The sequence below is a fragment of the Myotis davidii genome, unplaced genomic scaffold, assembly GCF_000327345.1.
Source record: "Myotis davidii unplaced genomic scaffold, ASM32734v1 scaffold243, whole genome shotgun sequence".
Classification (NCBI taxonomy): Eukaryota; Metazoa; Chordata; class Mammalia; order Chiroptera; family Vespertilionidae; genus Myotis; species Myotis davidii.
The window spans coordinates 1,321,481-1,343,986 of NW_006295183.1; the positions used below are offsets into that span (position 1 = coordinate 1,321,481).

At 46.3% G+C, this 22,506-nt stretch overlaps 2 protein-coding genes across 7 annotated transcripts in view; one reads left to right on the forward strand and one right to left on the reverse strand.

The window, feature by feature from the left end:
• The window catches only part of LOC102757630 (chromosome unknown open reading frame, human C16orf70), a 31,624-nt gene that overhangs the window by 1,674 nt on the left and 7,444 nt on the right, over positions 1 to 22,506 (reverse strand). For 2 of the 6 annotated variants that reach the window (XM_015567868.1, XM_015567867.1), the window contains 13 exons: positions 18,654 to 18,737; positions 13,825 to 13,868; positions 12,425 to 12,504; positions 12,056 to 12,150; positions 11,546 to 11,643; positions 11,352 to 11,464; positions 8,653 to 8,786; positions 8,189 to 8,272; positions 6,446 to 6,528; positions 5,945 to 5,988; positions 5,316 to 5,359; positions 5,108 to 5,166; positions 4,497 to 4,569 (listed from right to left, as the gene is read on the reverse strand). In XM_015567868.1, coding sequence (XP_015423354.1) covers positions 4,497 to 4,569; positions 5,108 to 5,166; positions 5,316 to 5,359; positions 5,945 to 5,988; positions 6,446 to 6,528; positions 8,189 to 8,272; positions 8,653 to 8,786; positions 11,352 to 11,464; positions 11,546 to 11,643; positions 12,056 to 12,150; positions 12,425 to 12,504; positions 13,825 to 13,868; positions 18,654 to 18,737 — 1,035 coding nt within the window. Of the gene's footprint in view, positions 1 to 2,321; positions 3,825 to 4,496; positions 4,570 to 5,107; positions 5,167 to 5,315; positions 5,360 to 5,944; positions 5,989 to 6,445; positions 6,529 to 8,188; positions 8,273 to 8,652; positions 8,787 to 11,351; positions 11,465 to 11,545; positions 11,644 to 12,055; positions 12,151 to 12,424; positions 12,505 to 13,824; positions 13,869 to 18,653; positions 18,738 to 20,582; positions 20,722 to 22,506 lie in introns of those variants that run through there. The other 4 variants (XM_015567872.1, XM_006769810.2, XM_015567869.1 and 1 more) reach the window with 4 other exon arrangements.
• B3GNT9 (UDP-GlcNAc:betaGal beta-1,3-N-acetylglucosaminyltransferase 9) lies at positions 242 to 2,228 on the forward strand. Its single transcript, XM_006769811.2, has one exon. It carries the CDS (start codon positions 360 to 362, stop codon positions 1,566 to 1,568), a length of 1,209 nt encoding a protein of 402 aa, XP_006769874.1. The 5' UTR covers positions 242 to 359; the 3' UTR covers positions 1,569 to 2,228.

Sequence of the window (22,506 nt, forward strand, 5' to 3'; positions counted from 1 at the left end):
TGCGCATCACAAGGACCGACGTGGTGAGTGGAGAGTATAAGGGATTCGGCCGCAGCGCAGGGAAGGCGGGTGGGGGTGGGGCTGAGGCTCCGTTTCTCCCTGCCCGGCCTAGGAGCCCCGTCCAGGGCTGAAGCTGAGGGGTGGGAGTTGGCTGCTTGGAAGACTCCTTGCCCTTTCAGGGTGCCATCCGGGTCGGGGTGGGGGGATGAGGGGAGTAACGGAGCCCAGAGGAGGAGGATGAACAGCCGGTAGTTGGGGAACCCCGGCGGGTGGCCTCCGCCCCCTCCCCTCGGGGAGGGCGGGGCCGGGAACCCTGACAGAGTTTCTCCGCAGGGGGCGCGGGCGCCGGCCACGCGGACATGAGGTGGAGGCTGCGCCTACGTGGGGACGCGTTGCTCACGCTGATCCTGGGCGCCGCCCTCAGCCTCCTGCTCTATGCGCAGCGCGATGGCAGAGCTCCCACCACTAGAGCGCCGCGAGTGCAAGGGAGGGCAGCGCGGGGTCCCACCCCCCGGCTCCGTGTATTCCAGGCGCCGGACGCGGGCGCAGCCCTGCAGGTCTATGAAGAGGATACGCCGGAGCCGCCCACGCCCACGGGACCCTTTGACTTTCGCGGATACCTGCGTGCCAAGGACCAGCGACGCTTCCCCCTGCTCATTAACCAGCCGCACAAGTGCCGAGGCGATGGCGCACCCGGCGCAGGACCCGACCTACTCATCGCGGTCAAGTCAGTGGCGGCCGACTTTGAGCGGCGCCAAGCTGTGCGCCAGACGTGGGGGGCGGAGGGTCGCGTGCAAGGGGCGCTCGTGCGCCGCGTGTTCTTGCTGGGCGTGCCCAAGGGCGCAGGCTCAGACCCAACAGAAGCGGAGGGGACAGGCTCGCAAGCGCGCTGGCGCGCCCTACTGCGTGCTGAGAGCCGCACCTACACAGACATCCTGCTTTGGGCCTTCGACGACACCTTCTTCAACCTAACGCTCAAGGAGATCCACTTTCTGGCCTGGGCCTCAGCCTACTGCCCCAACGTACGCTTCGTTTTTAAGGGCGACGCGGACGTGTTCATGCACGTGGGAAACCTGCTGGAGTTTTTGGCGGCGCGGGACCCGGCGCAGGACCTGCTTGTGGGTGACGTGATCGTACAGGCACGGCCGATCCGGGCGCGAGCCAGCAAGTACTACATTCCCGAGGCTGTGTATGGCCTGCCGGCGTACCCGGCCTACGCTGGCGGAGGCGGCTTCGTGCTTTCGGGGGCCACGCTCCGCCGCCTGGCCGGTGCCTGCGCCCAGGTTGAGCTCTTCCCTATTGACGATGTCTTTCTGGGGATGTGTCTGCAGCGCCTTCGGCTCACACCTGAGCCTCATCCTGCTTTCCGCACCTTTGGCATACCCCAACCTTCAGCTGCGCCGCACCTGCGCACCTTTGACCCCTGCTTTTACCGTGAGCTAGTTGTAGTGCATGGACTATCAGCCGCTGACATCTGGCTAATGTGGCACCTATTGCATGGTTCGCCTGGGCCAGCCTGTGCACATCCACAGCCTGTAGCTGCTGGCCCCTTCCAGTGGGGGCCGTAGTAACATGTCACAGCCCAAAGCTCCCCTCATTCAGATCCAGGATGTAGAAGGGAAGTTTCCCAGGTGGATTATTGCAGGGTATGTGGTTCTTCCCCAAAAAGGGGCATAAGAGTTCAGGAACCAGCTGGTGTCATATGTCTGCTTCCTCAGGGTTCCAGGGAATGAAGATTGAGCTTGGTTCCTGTCCCCCTACTTGGGAGCTGATCTGGAACCATCTAATAACAAACCTTTGAGGAGTAGGGGGGAGGGGAATGTGGGTGTGTGTCTCGAGAAGTGGCAGGGACTCATGGACTCTGACCACACAACTTGGTTTGAAACCCCGAGGATGCACACATACAGGCCTTTCTCACAGCTACATCCCACAAGGAGGTGTGGGATCTGGCTTCAGCCTTCATGGAACCGGCAGACATGCCATTAACACTCAATCCGAAAGTAGGCATTTTGTTTCCCATCTGTCCCTCCAAATTGTATTTTCAGCCTTGCCAAAGTCTTTAGATCTCCTTTTGAGAAGACACCCCCTTCCTGGGCCCTGGTTTGGTTGCAACAGCAGGGATCGAGACACACAGGGACAACTAAGTCTTTCCCCACCTCCAACTAACCCATACCCACACAACTAGGGCAATCTCGTGGAGGCTGTATTTTTCTTTTTGAAGGCAGTATTGCCCCCTCAGAGGAGCCAAGGAACCTCTTCTAAGATGACTCCACTATACATTTCCCACATTCTAAAAAAAGAAGTCAATGACCCCGCACTTATTTTAGTACAAACATCCCAGCAACAGCACGTGGTGAGCCATTGCTGAGGGCATAGGTCTTTATTGGAGGTGTGGGCAGGACATGAGGAAGGTTCCCCCATTCCAGGAGGATGAGATCAGTCCTGGCTGACCCAACAGTGGGGATGTGTGGAGTGGGGGTTGGGGTGGTGTCTCTGGCCAGGCCACAGTCCAAATGGGAAGACACCAGTCAGTCACAAAGTCACAAGAGCGCCACACAAGCCTGGATGTAGGCCCAGGAATCATATAGGAACCTGGGGCAGGTCCCCTGCACATTCATCGTTAAACTATACAGGATGAGGCTGTACATGAGTTAATTACAAAAGTCATATTTACAAAAATCTGTACACACATTTGAAAAACTCACAAAATTGTCATCTATGTATCACAAGTTGCTAGACCAAAATATTAAAAATGGGATAAAATTATACATTTCTCTTCTCAATTCTTTTCAAAAGGTTAATATTTTTAAAGCACATATGCTACTTTCCTTAGCAAGACCCATGAAGAGGCTGAACAGCTCAGCCCTCCTTGAGTCCCCAAAGCCTGAGCCATGAATGGGCCCAGCCAGGGGACACTGCCCAGGATTGGGGCAGGGGAGCCAGCCCACAGTGCAGAACAGAATGCTGAAACACAACAAAGGAGGAAGATGTCTTTGGCTAAAACTTTGGCATTAAATAAAAGAGGCAAAAAGGATGGAAACATGCAGCCCTGCCAGCCAGGTTGGGGCATAGCGGGGCAGAGGCAACGTTGAAGGCTGGCTCTAAGAAGGGTGGGAACCAGGCCTGGGCACGTACCTGGATGGAAGAAAGCTGTTTCAACCAGTTGGGTGTGCCTACTGGGCCTGGCAGGGATCGCGTGCAAGAAAGGAACAAGGAAGGGCAGGTGGGCCACCTTGGCAACAGCCAGCTCATCAAGTAACTAAAGTGGATGTAGTGCAAAAGTTGCAACCAAGTCCTAAAGATGTGCTACCTGCTTGCCTTAAGGGTCATGTGGCAATGCTGGGCCAAATGCAGGACCATGTCCTCGTCCTGGGTGCCTGCGTTCTCAGCCACAGAGTCCCAAGTTTTCCAACGTGTGTGGGATAGAGGAGACAGAACCCTGCCTCCTTAAGTGTTAGCCAAAAGCTCCTGGGTTCAGGTATCAAGGCTCAGAGTTTGTGCTTCTCTTTGCAGTCTGCGTCCCCTGTTGGCACCAGCAGGCTGAGGATGGACAGACTAATACCTGGGTCTCTCATCTCATGGCAGAGCACCCAGCCTGAGCCTCATCTCAGAACATCACAACAGCCCTTCAACACTGGCAAGGTGTCCAAGAAAACCCACAGGTGGCACATGAAGACCCGCTGAGGAGGATGTGACGCACAGTTCCACGGGGGATGGGAGCACGGGTGGTGATGTCCCTAGGGGAGCTCTGCTGTTTTCAGATGGGCACCAGGCCTGGGGGGGCCATACAGGGTCACCGAGGCAATGTGGTTATTCTGCATAACCTGATGTGAGAAGAGGACAGCAAGTCAAAGGGACGGAGCAGAGCAAGCAATCAGACCCACAAAAACCACCAGTGGGATTAGCACTGGGGCTCAGATGGCAGAGAAAGGACCCAAAGAAGGCCCTGTAAATGGGTGTGGAGGTTGTGTGTACAACACACAGGACTGGGCCAATCCCTCATCATCCCTTATCTCATGTTAGGCATCATTTCTGCCCTAGCGTCTGCCTGAGCCTCATGGGATACATATACTCCACCACACCTATTTGTCCAGTTCTTCTGGAACTCTTCAGGGGCCTGCTGAAGGTTATGACACCCTCAGCAAGAAGAGAAAACAGGGCAGCCCATTCTTCTCCCAAGCCAGTGGGTCCGCCTCTATAGCCATTTGAATCCCACTTGCCCTGTGGTTCCTTTCCCTGATGTGTTGGTTTTAGGTATTGGGATTCCCGTTACCTCTCATCTTATTGGATCCAGAGCACTGCTTTAGCTTACCTGACCCTGAATTTCTCTAACATAATTTCTGAACCCTCACTGTTAAATTGGAGAGACCAAGTTCTCAACAGAGTGGTAGGGGAAGGATTAATCTGCCCAGAAGGGCCTTTAGGTCCTCCCTGATCTCTCTCAATGACTTGCCTCTCCCTGCCAGAACACCAGCCCCTCAGTCCCCAGGGCTTACCTCAAAGATCATCCGCTGAAGACCAAAGCAGAATGTGGAGCCAAATGGGTTGGTGTTGTTTGGGGAGGAGGACCTGAGGCCGGGGAAGCCAGAATTAGAGGGGCAGACCAAGGCCAGGCCAGCAGTCCCTTTTGGGATGGGGGCTATTAGCAAGTGGTCTGTAAGTCCCACACAGGCCCTTGAGGTAGCTATTGGCCTCAATCAGCCTAACATGGCACAAAAAGTTACTATGGAAGTGAACTGGGGTTGTGAGAAGTCAGGAGGCAGAGAGCCTCAGGCAGCATGAAAACCAGGTACTGGGTTGGACTACAGCTAGTAGCAGCTTCGATGGAAATGAAAAGATCCTAGGGCAGTTGGTCATAACTGCCTCCCTTTCTGAATAACTAGGGGTGAAAAGGCTCTCCTATCTGGAGGTAGGTGGAGGAGGGGAGAAGCTATTCCCATTAGGCAACCTCTCTGGTACAAACACGCAATAGTAGGCCTAGTATTAATGCACAGAGTTGGGGAAGGAAGTATGCACATGTTTACCATTTATTTCTAAGCAATATCCACTGCTAGGCTTCCTCAGGCCTTCTGACAGGTGGCCAGAGATGATAACCTCCCACACTCACCTGTGAAGGACAACAGGCTTCTCCACAGGGTGACCCAGGAGCTCCTGGATGTTGTCCCACTGCAAGAGGGATGGAGGCGGCAGGGGGTTAGAAGGGCCTGACCACACCTGTGACAATGGCAGGCTCAGATAACATGGACCCCCGACTGCTAGCACGTTCATGACCACCTCATTTTCAGGCTGCATCAGGTGGGAAAATAGGAGCTCACCTTGCTATAGGTTGTGCATGTTTCTGTCTGACCATCTGCATTTTCTGAAAAGAGAATACAGAGTGGTTGGCAGCTGGCCCAGTCCACCTGTGACCCCAGCCCTAGGCAGAATCCAGATCTGGTCACCCTTTGCACTGGGGCTGGAGTTTGAAGGGAGGTCAGTCAGGTGTGAGCTACACCAACCAGAAGTGGACAACAATCACAAGGCTGGGCTGGGACCACTGGTATGATCATCTGTATGAGATCATCCTGCCCCTCCAATTCTGGCTTCCCTGGCCTCAGATCCTCCTCACCACTTGTATGAGAAAACTCTCCCTTCTAGAGATCAGCACTCCAGTTACAGGAAAAGACCTGGAAGGCCTCCACGAGACTACAGACCAACCACTGTAGCCTCCCCTAGCGCTCCCCCGCCCCAAACAGAGAGCTTAGCCCAGTGAGCTAAGACCACTGAGAAGATTCAGGGGCCATCGAATTCAAGGAGCTCAAGGAGTCGAGGCTATGGGCAGGATCAGGTGGGCCAAGACTACATTAACCCATCTGCTACCATCTCTATACTTGGGTCACTTGTCCCTTCTCATCATGAGTGACCCCAAAAGCCTTTTCTTATCCCAAGGACACTTACTACTCACCTTTCTTTATGGCTATTGGGATCTTGAACTCACAACGGTGATAACTAAGAGAGAAAAGGAAGATGTGTAAAGGCCAGGCCCCCCGAGAGGCCTAACCACCCCTACATTTTAACCTTGCACTCCAGGAAAAACAGAATTAAGCACAACTATCCTAAGCCCGGTACTGGGCCTGACTCAGAATTCACTGGGGGAGGCCAGCTCAGGGAATTAGAGTTCAACAGAAAAGGTATAGCTCTGGGGTCTGAAGACTACCACCTTGGAAAAGACACCAAGCTTTCTGAATTTATTTCCCTGTTTGTAAACTGGGTACAGATGGAGAGATGCAAGTTATTGGACACTATACCAGGAACAGAATAAACACTCAGAAAATGTTCACGTCCCATCAACCAGCAAGAATTCAGGTGTAGATAAATTAGTGAACTCTGAAGCCATAAGCTCTCTTTCCTGTGGATTTTTAGTCCAAAGCCCACTGCTCTGAGGGGCAGGTACAGGTATACTTACATATTGAAATTATAATGCCCAGGATAATTGGTGTGAAGGACAAACTTCTTCACTTTGTGAGTGTTCGCGTCAAAGAGGATGTCCTGGGATAGAAAACAAGATGCCTAAGTCAGGAGAGTTACCGAGGCAGGGCAGCAGCCTTTCCCAGGGCATGTCCAACTTAGAGACACCTATTCCACCACGGGGATGCCTGCAGGCAAGAGCTTTCTCCCAAGCAATAATACTGGGGACAGGGGAGGCCAAGCAGCCATAACTGGACATTTTCAGTGAGGGAGGCACCTAACCGTCCATAGGCCTCCCCATTCCAAATCTTGTGCCAGCAGTCCTGGCCAGCACAGGTGGCTATAGCTCCCACTGCTTGGGAACTCAAATACATCAGATCTTTCCTGTCAAGCACTGGGATAAAAAATTAACTGAGCATAGATTTCAACTTAAAGACCACTGAGAAGATTCAAGGGCCATCTAATTCAAGGAGCTCAAGGCACCTGGTTATTCTGAATGTCATGACCTGCCAGAGACTCTCTGGTTTCCATTAGGCCCTCTCTATGGGTGTCAGCAACCCTGAAACTGAAGTTTCAGCCTCTTGCCAGGATTCAGACCTAGATTTGATGCTACCCATTGAGCACTTCCTACTATCCATCACATCTTTCCCAGCTTCACACCCTGCCAGCTGCTCAGGCCTGTAACCCCAAGGTTACCCCTGTCTCCACCCCTCCCCATCAATAGCCACACCAAGTCCTGTCAGGGACAATACATTCTCTCCATGTTCCCTGCCACCTGTCATCACTGGCTCTACAACTCAAAAAGCTCAGAACAGTGTCATGCCCTCCTGGCACCATCCTAGCCCCAACAGTTTATGATCTCACTGCTCTTCCACGAATCTTGGCTCCTGTTTGGTCTTTTCCCACATAGGCAAACCCAATCTCTCTTTTCTCCTTCTCTGGAATCTACCCTTTCTTTGCTGCCCCAGGACCGCAGGCCCTTGAGAGCTCAGAGGTTAGAAGACCCAAGGTCCAGGTTAGCCCTGCCCTTAGAGATGTATCCTGCTGGTGCAGTGTTCACACAATCATTTATTTTCTTTTTTAAATATATTTTATTGATTTTTTACAGAAAGGAAGGGAGAGGGATAGAGTCAGAAACATCGATGAGAGAGAAACATTGATCAGCTGCCTCCTGCTGGAGATGTGCCCGAAACCAAGGTACATGCCCTTGACCGGATCAAACCTGGGACCTTTCAGTCTGCTCTATCCACTGAGCCAAACCAGTTAGGGCTACACAATCACTTCTTACACACAAAATCCATCTACCAGCTACTGTCAGTACTGATGGTGACCACCAGCTCCAATCAGCACCCGAGGTCCAGAGCATAGGGCTACAATGCCTCTGGATGATCCCTTAAATACATAAACACACTCCCACTGTTTTTGAGACTTTTTAATCTCCCAGTTTTGTGACTCCAGAAGAGGTTCCTATGCTCTACAAGTGGGGAGTTCCCAAAACATCTTAACCTGAATGATTCCCAGACTCCACCTGTGGAGCATGCTTCTGTCAGAGAAGACATAGCAGGAACTCAGTGTCTCAGCAGTAAAGTCTGACATATACAACAATAGTGGGCAAAGCCAGCTGGGGCTAGCTTCCCTGCTGCTAGGCACAGTTTCAGCTGTATATGTATACACAGGTGTGCCAAGGTACACTGCCCATGCCCCCAGAAATTAAACACTTCTCTAAGGAATCATAACTTACCACTCCGAGAGTGAAGTAGTTAAAAAAGTAGTCATTGCACTTGGATGGAACTTGTTTATGGGGGGAAGGAGAATGAATTTTCATCTGTTGGGGAAAAAATAATGAATTAAAATCCACCCCCTTAATACAGTTCTTGGATAAAATGATTCTGTAAATTGTGTATTTTTTCTCTGACATTAAGCTGTTGGGTAGGCAAGAGTCTAGGAGTCCCAGCTGCTGGTGCCAACCAACCCAGCCAGCTGTGGCTGACTATAAACTGGGCCCTGGTCTCCAAGGAAAGGCAGGACAATCTGACCAACAAGTGTCAGAAAAGAGCTTTCAATTTACTTCTCCATCTGCTTGAACAGAATAGGTTCTATGAGAAAATAGCAAAAAGTTTATATTTACTCAATATTAAGTTAATGATTTTAAAACATTAAGAGACCACGATCCCACTATTCACTTTATAAACACATTTCCCTCACCTTATCTTCCGATTTATAGAAGACTTTGTGTGGAGAACCAAGCATGCTAAGAACGTCTTGGCAAGAGTCACCGAAATACACTGAACGTTCAAATACCCGCATCTTGGAATCTGCTAACAGGCCAGGTCCACAACCTGCAGAGAACAAGGGAGAGGTATAGTCAGTTCCAGGGTAGGGCCTGAGACCCTGCAGTCCAGGGCCCTGGGGGCTCCAGAGAGGCCTCTGATTGCACACTGCACTATCAGGTCTGGCTGGGAGGCAAGACTGCATGCAAGCAGGTTACCAGGGCTTGAGATACTACCAGAGATCACTACCTTATCTAAATAATGCCAGAGACTCATTCAATTCCACAAAAATGACAGGGAGCTCTGGAAACACCACTCACTCACTCACCAAGTATTTACTATTGACCATTAAAGGCTAGGGGATACTTTGCTAGATATTGAGGAAACAATGGTGAGCAAAACAGGTGCCCACGTGGAGAGTTTATGGCGTGATAAAGATCCCAATCAGGCCAGCACACAACCGAGGGACAATAAACAGCTGCATAGGTGCTATGAAGTACATAATAAAGTACTATTATTTCTTGCCACTTTGCAGGTCCTGACAAGATAAAGGGTACTTAACGCTAGGAGGTACTTCTCAATGGTAACACTCAACAAGAGACTTGGCCTAAAGATCACTCTATAAAATCCAAGAACGAAGCACACGTTAACTCACTCCCTAATTCCACAAACACCTGACACACACTAGTACTTCAAGAGAAAACCAAGAAAGTGGGACAATGGAAAAAAATCTTGATTTATCAAAAGTTTCTTCTTTGGGAAGAATATTTAACTCTTAACTTTGTCTAATACATTTCAGAAATGGCTCCAATTAAACACACACATAGTTGGGGAACAGCAATAGATACACCATTAGTAACATTTCCCCCATTTTGTGGATGGGAAGACAAAGTATTTTTTTGGGGGGGTGGAGGGGGGAGGAGCCAAAAGTCTGAGGAGGACTGCAATTCCTGGTACCATAATAATCACCAATCGCTTCTCGGCCTTTTGGCTAAGATCAAGTGTAGTATCTGTTCTTATCAGTTTAATAATCACCAACATCACCTTACTCTGCACGGGGTTTCAGGGTGACAAACTGTTTTCATGGATAACAATCCATCTGTTACATACAGAAGACTTCAGGGATCCAAAATATGAAATACTAGGTGATGAGTTCTCCAATTAACCTGAGTCTTTATTCACAGCACATATACACTAGATGGCAAAATAAAACTTTGTTAAGGAAATCTGGAATCCACCAAAAATGCTGTCAAGCTGGACTGTCTGCCCAAAGTCTCCAGGTACCAGATTCTTGTGATTCCCAGATGGGGCTATAGGGAAGGCACCCTTGACAGGTAAGCTTTCTTTTTCTGCCTGAAGCCTACCCAGGTGAAATTACCTTTATTTTTAGGAGCTTTTTAGTTTCTGATTCCGAAGTCTTTCTATAAATTATTTAGGGGACCAAAACAGGTGAACTGATTTTCCCTGTTAAAAGTATCACTCACTGTAGGCCCTGGCGGGTAGCTCAGTTGGTTAGTGTTGTCCCCATATGCCAAGAATCAACCAGTGAATGCATGAATAAGTGAAACAAAAACTGATATTTCTCTCTCCTCTCTAAAACAAACAGGCAACAGCAAAAAAAGCATCAGTGTAGCCATAAGGAAACAGATGGGAGAAATAGGTCAGTTGAGACAAGCTACCCTTTCGCTTGCCAAATAAAACTTTCACTGAGTACTGGATTGGACAGTAACTTAATGAAGCCCTGAGATGTGACTGCTAGGGGTGTGCTGTACAGGGTGGCAGTCAGAATTAACTTAGCCACCCCAAACTCCCAACAGGCTCCTCCCACTGTCATCTGGGATAAATGAGCCACCCTTGACTATCCTGCTGTTTCAAGCAGCAATCCTCTGGAGAAGACAGACCCCAAATCATTCAACTATGCTGCCGCATCACAGTTCTTTCAACTCTCTCAAAAGATATAGGTCAGGTGCAACATTCCTTTAAGTAGCTGTTATTCTGCCTTGGCTAGAAAATCACATTTTAAGAAATTTCTAACCTGGAGGCTGTGAATGTCTAATTTGTTCAGGGCAGTAGTTCAGTTTACATACCATATTATTTTGTTTAATCTTTATTGTTGAAAGTATTATATATGTCCCCGTCCTCGCCTTGACCCCTTCTAGCCTGCCCTCACACCCCTACATACAAGATGCTTAACAGTTAAAGACCAATGCCCAGAGACTGATGCAAGATCCCAATTTATGAACAAATATTAGCTAGACTATGAGTTCTGTGAAGGTATAATCTCTATGTTGGCTTCCAGGATGTCTTGATGGAGGCAAGCTCCACACTAGAGATCCCTGTCCTACTAAGCCTCATCCAAGGTCCAATGTACCTGAGATTGGCCTGGCATTAAGAAACCACAAAATGAGGCGTGGATCCTAGAGCGACCAACTACTAAAGGCAGCAACTCTTTTTGTTGTTGTTCAAAGCCAGCAAAATCTCAGCAGGGTGTGGCCAAACCACAATTCAACAAGTCCCTCCTGCCAGCCTTCTCTAAGAACTGGGCTTAAAGGGTGGAGAACAGACAACACTGGAGCTCACAACGTACAACATGGACACAAGAGGGAATCCACCCCCCCAAAGCCAGTAACTGACCTGCAGCAAGTAGGCGAAGTCGTAAACCTGAGGGTCCAGTTCCATCTCGAAGAACGTCCACACTCTCAGCATACACATTGCCCAGGAAACAGCTCAGGGGCATCACGGGAGCCCTGGGGGCAGGCACAGAATAAGCACAGGCTTTGCCTTACCTAACAGGCCTTAGCAGGAAGCTTGTGCTCCCTGACACATACTTGGTGTCCTGAAGGCTGTTCCCAGTGTAGATGTACATTCGTTTCACAGTTGCTCCGTGGGGTATCTGGAGAGAAGCCAGGCCATGGGCAAAATTGGGCTGCAACACAAAACAAACGTTTTACTAAGGGCACACTGCAGGCCACGTGACTCAGACTCTAGCATTTCCCCAGCACTCCTGGTCTTCATGAACTGGCCAGATCATAGCACATACTAGTTAAAATCTGGCGCTTGGTCAATAAACTCACCCCAACCATGCAAGTTCATCTTTAATTTTACTTTGTTTTTCTTCTCTTTCTTTCATCAGTGAGGAAATGCAGTAATGCCCCCTTTAATAAAATGTAAGCCCTAGGAAAAGGTATCATTTCATAACCCTAAGGATGAATGAAACATTTTGCTAAAAGCAATAGATAACTAGAGGATACCTATCTAGTCTGCCTGAAAAGCACTGTCTGCTGACCTAGGTCACCTGGGGACCGGGCAACAGATACTCGGGGAAAGGAAGGGCTAACCTCGTACTTGGGAGCCTCTGTCCACGAGTCTAGTTGAAAAGAGAAAGACAGTCCTCTGAAGTTGAGGTGGAAGAGCTGCTCAGCAGAGTTGTACACTGCAGGAATGAGAAGGAAATGGCACGGCTGAAGTTGCAAACACAAACCAGCCTGGCAGGGAGTAATTACTGGCAACACTTCCTTGTATCTCATTTCTGAACTGACCCACTAGGCTGAAAACAAGGGGGAGGAACTTTGCTTTACACTCAAGTACCAACCGCCATGTACTATAGGAACTGGGCTTCAGGAGGTTGTGGTGGGGATGGTACCACTTAACAGATTTATCACGATGGGCTGCCAGAGAACCAGAGGAATCAAATGGACTTGGCTTACCTCCAGGATGGGTTGCACCGAAAGACTGGTCAATCTGCTCAATGGTGGGAGCTATGGCCTGAGAGTTAAAATGTACTCCACTGAAAAACAAAGATATTTTTTAATACCAGGCTGCCCAGGATGGGCTCACAGATCACTGGCGATGGTGGCTAGAAGAGTTATTCTTAAAACATAGGCAGGTGAGTCTACGATTATATCAAAATAAAAGTTTAATTAAAGAACTTTAAAATAAGAGACAATTAAAGAGGTCAGGACAAGTCAATTCTCCAGAGGCTTATATACAGAATTGGTCCTCTAGGGCCTCCCAAGACATCTATTCAGAAGGAAATAAATCCAGTCTCAGCTCCAGGTATCCAAACTTAAAGAGTGGCCTCAGGAATAAACAGTGTTAATGTGTTTTCCCAGGATGCCTACTAGTAGTTGGCTTGAAAACTTTATTAAAAAGGGATGAACATCTTAAAAGGATGTAGCCAAGCAAGGCAGCTAATTTTCTTAAAAGGCAGGTTAATTGGTGATTCGGCAGATGGGTGGGGGAGGGATGGATCCCACATGGGAGGTGGGCTTGGGAGCATAGGGGGGCTTAGGATTTCAGATGATGAGCATGAAGATAAGGCATTTATAACTTTCAGGAGAATGCTTAAAGGTTAAGAAAATTTTTTGGAAGATTAGTAGCATTTATAGAACACCTTTGTTAACCAGGCACTGTGCTATGTGCTTTATTTTCCAGTATTATCTCATGCAATCTTCCTAATCCAGCAGCCACATTATTGGTTTCATTTCTCTGATGAGAAAACAAGCTCAAAGAGGTCAAGTGACTTGCCCAAGGTCACAGAGATTAATAAAATCATGAAGCCATTACTCAAGCCCAGGACAGCCAGACCTTGGAAGCTTACTGAACAGAGCACTCTAGATGCTAGAATAACGCCTTGCCATAACGGGGGCCAAATATTTGTGCACCATACAGATTATCATCCTAAAAAGCAGATTTTGGTCCCTAAACAGTGGCCCTTTGGGCACTTTCTTTAGCATAGGTTTTGGAGTCAGACCTATCTGTACTGTCCCAATTCTATTGCTCATGAAAGCATAAAGAGGTGCCAAAAAGACAACGTGCAGAGGAGGACAGCTGTGACCCAAGAAACAGTTATAATCACCTCTGAGCTGAGGTCCTGCTTTGTCAAGAGAAGTAAATAATTTGACATATATTCACAGCATGTTCTTAGTAAGGTTTCCTTTTCTCCTGGAAACTAAGTAGGCTTGAGAGCTGTCTGAGGAAATCATGGCACCAGGCTCTAATCCCGGAACTGCTGTGGATGGCATTCCTTTACTAATGTAATGAGTGTAGTACATAAAGCCCACTTGTACCAAGCCTGTGACATATACCAGCAAGGGAGAAAACTCACCAATATTTTAACTTTACTTTGGTCAAGTCATATACTTCAATCACCTAAAAAAAAAATTTTAAGAGTTGTTAATGCTCTGTAGTTGAAGAAGATTAAGAAGACATTTACAGAATAGCAAAGAAAAAATAATCTATCACTAGCTGAAATTCTCTGGAAGCACGGCACATTATCTTTAGTTCTCAGTGTTAAATCTGGAGGAAAGCCCATACCACACACAGCATTAACCTCTCCTTCCCCCTCTTCCACTGGATTGTTGAACAGATGTCTGTGGATGCTCTGGGTCAAGGTTCCTGCACCTAATCCACTGTTGTATCACAGAGAAGACTGCACATACCATCCCGATAGGACAGTGAAACGCTCCACAGAAACAAATACATGTGTTTGTTAAGGTTGTAACCTCAGAGCCCTGGCCAGTGTAGGTCAGTTGGTTGAGTGTCATCCATGCACTGAAAGGTTGCTGATTCAATTCCCAGTCAGGGCACATAACCTCCCTTCCTCCCCCTAAAAAAATTAATAAAAACATATTTTTCTTTAAAAGGTTGTAACCTTGGATATGGAGCCTACTTCCTTCCATTCCATACTTTGCTGCATATAAAAACCCAAATCAATTTCAAAAATAGCTTCAAAATACTGTGTTTACAGAACAAAAAGATGGAGGGGGATGTCTATCCTGCTAAAAAATAAGTCACAGTACATTAGCTTAGGTCACAGTGGTCGGCAAACTCATTAGTCAACAGAGCCAAATATCAACAGTACAACAACTGAAATTTCTTTTGAGAGCCAAATTTTTAAACTTAAATTATATAGGTAGCCGAAACCGGTTTGGCTCGGTGGATAGAGCGTCGGCCTGTGGACTGAGAGGTCCCAGGTTCGATTCCGGTCAAGGGCATGTACCTTGGTTGCGGGCACATCCCTAGTGGGGAGTGTGCAGGAGGCAGCTGGTTGATGTTTCTCTCTCATCGATGTTTCTGGCTCTCTCTCTCTCTCCTTTCCTCTCTGTAAAAACTCAATAAAATTTATTTTAAAAAAAATTATATAGGTAGGTATATTGTTATTAACTTAATTAGGATACTCCTCAGGCTTAGAAAGAACCACACTCAAGGGGCCAAAGAGCTGCATGTGGCTCGTGAGCCGCAGTTTGCTGACCACGGACTTAGGACAACTGTGACAATATTCAGATCTATCTGGCTAAACCTGGAGGACCTCAGAACCCTGGTGAATCTTCAGTGAGCTTGGCCTCAAAGGAAATGTCCAGAATTCAGGGCAGAGACAAAGGAAAAGTTAGTGAACACAGAGCCACTATTGGTACCAAGTAATAAGCACTATGAAGTCCTCTATGACAATGATGTCTAGGGCTTGGCAGCCAGCAGATAGCTGGCTGGGACCTGCAGAACCATCCACCATTCTGCAGCTGGGAGGTCTTGGGCCTTGTTTTATTTTTTAAAATATATTTTTATTGATTTCAGAGAGGAAGGGAGAAGAAGAGAGAGAGATAAAAACATCAATGATGAGAGAGAATCATTGACTGGCTGCCTCCTACACACCCTACAATGGGAACTGAGCCAGCAACTTGGGCATGTGCCCTGACCGGGAATCGAACCGTGACCTCCTGGTTCATAGGTTGACGCTCAGCCACTGAGCCAGCCAGCCGAACATTGGGCCTCCTTTTATAGGCCCAAACAGAGCTGGTTCAATGTCTTTTTGCCCTGACAACCTGGGTTTGACTCTGGAAGGGGCATTAGGTACAGGAGCATCTGGCTTTGTTACAGAAACAGAGACATAATAGGCATTCACTCTTGGCCAGACCTTGTCTATAACTTCAGAGATCATAACACAATTTACAACTTAGACATCTCTTAACTATAATGTGGCTATTTTGATCCTAACTGCTTCTAAGGATCACTTCCTCTGCTGGCCATCACAGCACTTCAATCAACCCTTTTATATACTACTTGTGTATGCAGTCCACTGGTCCTACTAAGTTAAGGCCCCTAAGGTCTGGCTTATTAGTTTGCAACGGGGAAGTACTCAACATGTCAGGTGAGTGGGCCTGCTATGAAGCTAGCTAAGGGCAACATGTAGCTCGAAAGCATGAAAAGAGATGCCAAGAGAGGTCATGCAAGGAAGGGAAGGGAAATAGCTATGATTCATAAGACACCTTCAGGAAGTGTCCCCTTCAGAAGCCTGGGCATGGCAGTATATCTTGCCAAATTGGTGTGCCTTTTGACTGAGGCCAGAGCCCCATGTTATATAGTAGAGCCCTGCTTATACAGGAGAGGCAGGCACTCTGCCTCTGATTACAACAGCTGGCAATGGCACCTCAAAGGCTTCCCACCACGCACCATGGGGGTAAGCCTCCAGAATGTTCCTCCTACGTCACTGTCACCCACCTGCTGCACTCAGACCAACAACTGGAAGTGGTTCAACCCTGCCTGCCCGGTGAAGCAGAGTTAATGACAGGGGGGCACTTGTGGCAAGGAACCCAGAGTGCTAACCATCTGGGAGTCCTTCATGTCACCAGGAGACTCTACCAGCAGATTTTAGTCTATGAAGTTTGCTGAGCCATAGGAACAAGCAGCTGAGGAAGTCTAAAGTTCATGATTTTCTAGCCTCTGGGCTGGAAAAGTCCTTGATTTCACCAGAGAAAAGGAGACATGACAGCAGCCAAAATAGGAAAGGAAAAGACAGGTGGCTGTAAAGGTTGTGACTTGAAGCCTCATTCCACAGAGTTCACTCATAGGCAGCAAGTGAGGGGACAGGGAAACTGCAGGAGACAACATAAGGGAGAGGTAGATTCTAAAGCCCTCGGATGGAAGGGCAGGCACATGGGTCAGATCAGACCTGATGCCAAGCAAGGGCACCTGACTGATTGCTTCCTCAGTTTCCAGAGGTTCAGGCAGGTCCCTAGCCCCTCCTTCTTCATAATGACCACACAGAGGCAGAAGACTTTACCTCCTTACCCATCTAATGTACTGGCCATTCCTCACATTCTGCATAATGTACTCACACTGTTTTCTTCAGCTTTTATCACTTTTATTTCCCATACCCAACAACAGAGCTTAAGCCACTGGTAATACAGGGTTAAAAACTTGGTCAGGCAAACCACTATCCTTTTCTTAGCTGTCTGACTGGTAAACTGTACCTCACAGGCTTATTAGGATTAAATTAGGAAATTCATGGGAAGTACTCAGCCCTGACCTTATATGTACCAAGTGCTCCCCCAAAATATATACACACTTTTAACAGCTGAAAATGAAATGTATTTTAATAAACACCCTATACATGATTTTGTCCTCACCACGCTGTGATTCTGTGATGGGCCGTCTAGCCACCCGCTTTTGTTGTCCACTTAGGTTACTTCCAGCTTTTCATTACTATGAAAAGCCCTGCTATAAATATCTGGCAACATTGCCCTCTCCATAACCTTTTTAAGTTATGTTTCCTGGAGTGGATTTACCAAGTTAAAGGCAAATGACTCTTTGTAAAGGTGTTTCCAGATTAATTTTCCCCAATTTGCGATGAAGCCACACTGAAGGCCACCCTATCCCTTTTCCCAGTGTAAAACTTCGGGTCAGTGAGGACAGGACAACTAAGTTTACAAGGAGAGGCGAGGGAGATGTGGGGCTAACAATGGTGACATCAAACCCTGCTTTTGACAAATCATTAATGAAGAATTCTCATTTCATGTAAAGATTCTTTTTCCATATTCTATCTTATCTCCTCAGCAGCTCACCTGTGACAGTATGTCGAGAACTAGGAAGTATCTAAGTCTTTTGGAAAGACAACTCCATATCCTAACTAGGATGATGACTTTGGCATGTCACCGCCCAGAGCCACATTCAACCTTGTGACTCTGGGGCTTGAGTCTGATGTCACATGACTAACCTGTAAAGCCCAGGCATTTGTAAATAGTGTATTAAAAACATCCTGGACTGAAGCAGGTGTTAGTAAATTGCACTTGAGCACTAATTAAGACAACCCTGCACACCAGCAAGCTGTTTGTTTACATTTCCTCAAACTTACTGAGCCCCAATCTCAGCATTTTAGGAAAAACTACTCTAATTTTCATCTTCTAAGTCATGTTACTTGAGCGAAGAATAAACTAAGACATACAAACCTGACTAAAATCTTGCGGTCCTATTCTGCCAGTAAGCCTCATTGTTAGTACCTTTTTTTTTTTTTTAAGGCGGTCCTTTGTGACTGTTTTTATTTCACTTAATTCTTTTGCATAATGTTTTTGAGATCTATCTATGTTGAGGCAGGAGTAAATTGTGCATTTTTTTTTGTCATATTACACTTCACTGCATGAACATAGTTCACTTTGCTCATCCACTCACCCACTAACGAACATTGGGTTCTTTCTCATTTTGTGTCTGTTATGCATAAAGCTGCTAGAATCATTTCTACTTATGCTAAGAATATTTGTGTACAAGTTGTTTTTTCTTCTATTTTGTGGATGTTTTCATTTCTTGAATAGACATCTAGGATTGGAATTGCTGAGTTTTAGTACCTTTTTAAAGACTCAGGAGAATCTATGCCATATACTTAGCTCCTTTCATTTTCCTATTTAATATAAAACCCCCCTCCGCATACCACATTCCCTAAATCCTCAATACTCTATCCCTTTCACCCCCAGAGCCTAGGACTAGAGTCCTTCCCAGAATATTTCCACTACCAGACCCAGTTTCTCTTTTTAAGGGAAACAGGGAAGGCTTCAGTTTCCTACCTCCTGGCGGTCTCTGAACCAAGGAAGTTTACTCCCACTTAGAAGTTTAAGAAACATCTCATAACAGCACATATTAATCAGCCTGACATGAAACTGTAGTTACCTTAAGTCTCTGATTGAAAGCATCAAACAGTAGTTTGATTCCGTCCTGAGTCAGGTTAAGGATGAGGTCATGGCTTAGAGGAGACTACAAAATAAAAACACACACTCCAAACAATTAATTTACTTACCAGCACCTACTGAAAGCATTACAATATATATGCAATACACAGGGATATCTAAGTGCAGACTCCCTCCCCCAACTAACAAGGTTTGGAAGCCAGAAACAAACTATTGCATGAATGCAGTGTGCTCTATTTCCAGCCAACAGCTGCTACTTTATAATATTGGCTGAAAAGAGCGTCTCTTTTCCAAAACCTGTATTATTATAGGTTTGGAGTAATAATACTTGGGGAAAAGGCTAAAATTATGTGAGTATAGAGGCCACTTTCTTTTGAGATCCAGGGTACAAATCTGTAGCATGGGTTTACTGCTGTCAAACAGACAGAACAGTCGATGAGGAATGCAGACCACGTGAAAAAGCCTCATGAGGATCCAAGTTCAGCACGTAATGCTCAATGCATTTTGGCTGAACCTATATCCATTCACTCCCAGGCCGTACCATCCACAGGGAACACTTTTTATTTTGACTGTTTTAAGCCATATTCCAGGACAAATAAGTACTTCTGTGATCTGATTATGTATGAGATGACACTCTTCCTCTTTCCTCCCCTCCCCTCTCTTCCCCTCCCCTCCCCATCTCATATCACATGTGCTTTCTGAAAGGCCTAAGTCTAAGATCTAAGGAGTCATATTTCTACATTTGCCCCTTCTGAGTCTTGGGGGGAGGGGAGTAGCAGCACAGAATACTGGACAAAGCTGGCCTTGAGTCCAGGTGAGCTGGTGACCTTACGTGACTCTCAGAACTTCTCTGAGCTCTAGTTTCATAGGTAGTGGGTCAGAAAGCACTAAGCACAGCACATTGCACTCTTTTCTCATGTATGCCCCACCTGCCTGCTTCTAGTCCAATGCAATCAATTCAAGGACTCAACACCTGAAGACTCACCATAGCCCTAACCAGGTTGCCCAGCAGAAGAAAAACAGGATCATCCAAAACTCTGCCCTTTCTTAAAACTGGCACACAGTTCTCAAAAGGATTTAGAGAAGTTTCTTTATAAAGCGTCTCAAAGCAGGCAGTGAATGACAGAAGAGTAGCTGTCAGCTCTAACTGCTTTGGCTCAGTGGATAGAGCATCAGCCTTCAGACTGAAAGGTCCCATGTTCGATTCCAGTCAAGGGCATGTACCTTGGGTGCGGGCACATCCCCAGTAGGAGGCAGCTGATCGATGTTTCTCTCTCATCGGTGTTTCTAACTTTCTATCCCTCTCCCTTCCTCTCTATAAAAAAATCAAAATATATTAAAAGAAGAAGAGTGGCTGTCAGAGAGAGAAAGACTGTGCCACTCACTGCTGGTGTAGGTCTCAGTAGAAAAATTCTCTCCAAAGAGCCTTCTGTGATTAGCACAGACTGCTCCCCTACACCCCATTGATCTTTACAAAGTAGAGGCCATGGTGGCACCATCATGCCTGGAAAACATTAGAAGAATGCTGTATGAATGCCTAAACCATTAGGTCTCAAGCAAGACAAGATAATGGACTATGAACCCTGACCTTATTCTGAACCCAGAACGCACAGTTCCATGTCTGAGAGGGTCAGCCCATAGGGGAAAGCAGGATGAAGCAACATTTCAGCATCTTTCAAGATCCATGATTAGAGGAAGAATGCTGGGAGGATCTGGGTTTTCTTACACTCTCCCAAGAACTGATCATTTTCTTCCTGGCATTATTACAATGCAGGATATAACTAAGCAAAATAAATAAGAATTAAAAAAGTATTTTTTGTGCAACTGAGCAATCTTTAAAAGGAAGCAAATAAATCATCTTCACAATGTTTTATTAGTACTTTTTATCTCCACAACAAAAATACACACATACTATGTGGTGCTTAGGCACTATGCAGTCCTCCATATGAAACAGTTCAGTAAAGCTGTCTGTTGCAAGTCGTTAACATCCTCTCCCTCTAAGAAAAATGGGGCTACTTCATATGCGCATTAAATTTCCAAGGTGTGATTTGCTGGAGACAAACAAGATAGTTCTGAAAGGTTTAACAGGTCAAACTATTCTCTGCACTTAATGGGAAACAAGGACACAAATGGGAAAGGAATGGAAGGAGGGCAGAAGAGGAAAGGACCACATGTAAGAAGCGCTATATCAGAGCTCTGAGAGACCATCTCCTCTTGATCCGCATCAAAAGATTATTCTATAAGGAAACTATATCCACTTCACAGGAGAAACAGACTAATTATTAAACCCATGTTTTCTAATTGATTCTAGTTGGTTAGACAATATTGGGGAAAATTAGTTTAATGCTAAAACTACTATTTGTACTCCAAAACTGGACGACTAACAACAAAGTCAGTGATATAAGAAATAAAACATGCCCGGCTGTTGTGGCTCAGTGGTTGAGCCTCAACCTATGAACCAGGGGGTCATGGTTTGATTCCCGGTCAGGGCATATGCCCAGGTTGTGGGCTTGATCCCCAGTGGGAGGCATGCAGGATGCAGCCAATCAATGATTCTCTCTCATCATTGATGTTTTTCTAACCTTCCTTTCTGAAAAAAAAAAAAAATTTCTTTTTGAATAAAAAGAAAGCCTATTTTCAAATGCATCTAATCTAGGGGTGCCCAAATCTGATTAAACTAAATCTGGAAATTACTTATAAGTTCAAGAAGCAAGCCAATTTTATTTTTTATTTTTTTCTAAATACATTTTTATTGATTTCCAAGAGGAAGGGGGAAGGAAGAGAGAGAGAGAGAGAGAGAGAGAAACATCAATGATGAGAGAGAATCATTGATTGGCTGCCTCCTGCACAACCGTCACTGGGGACGGAGCTCGCAACCCAGGCCTGTGCCCTTGACTGGAATCGAATCCGGGACCCGTCAGTCTCCAGGCTGACACTGTATCCACTGAGTAAAACCAGCTAGGGCAAGCCAGTTTTCTTAAGCTGCTTCCCATTTTGATGCCTGCTATTTATAATTCCCTCTGGGTCTAACACTGAACGTCAGACTAGGTTATGAATGACCTGTAACAAAGAGGAAAAGCTACTATTCTTCACTTTATAACCCACTTCTAATCCTTCATGCCAAAAATAATCTGTCAGTTGCTTTAGGATCTGAAACTAATTGAAAAAAAATGCAACTAAAATCATCAAATTGGCACTTAAACGGCCTCAGAAAAGCCACTTGAGGACAGCCTGCAGCCTGTATAGGTTTGTGACACATACAGCAAGCACATGGTCTGTCATAGAAGAATCATAGATTTCAAAGAAGTCAGTGGAGCCCTGGCTGGTTTGGCTCAGTGGATAGAGCATTGGCCTGTGAACTGAAAGGTTCCAGGTTCGATTCCAGTCAAGGGCACATGCCCGGATTGTGGGCTCGATCCCCAGTGTGGGGCATGCAGGAGGCAGCCAATCAATGATTCTCTCTCATCATTGACGTTTCTATTTCTCTCTCCTTTTTCCTTCCTCTCTGAAATCAATAAAGAAATATATATTTTTTAAAAAGTCAGTGGAAGGGAAATTGCATCTTTAGAGAGATGGAAAAATCCTATTTCTAAAGGACTATGAAAAATAGCTTCTAACTTTACATACTTAAAAAATCAAATATTATTTTAAAAATTCTGATGTTCAGAAAGTTCTTCTCTGGTGCTAACCTAAAGTATACTCTTACTGGAAACTAAAAAAGTGTTTTTTTAAAATATATTTTTATTGATTTCAGAGAGGAAGTAAGGGAGAGAGATAAAAACTTTCTATCTACACTAATAAAAGACAAAAATGGTAATTGGTGTCACTCCACTATG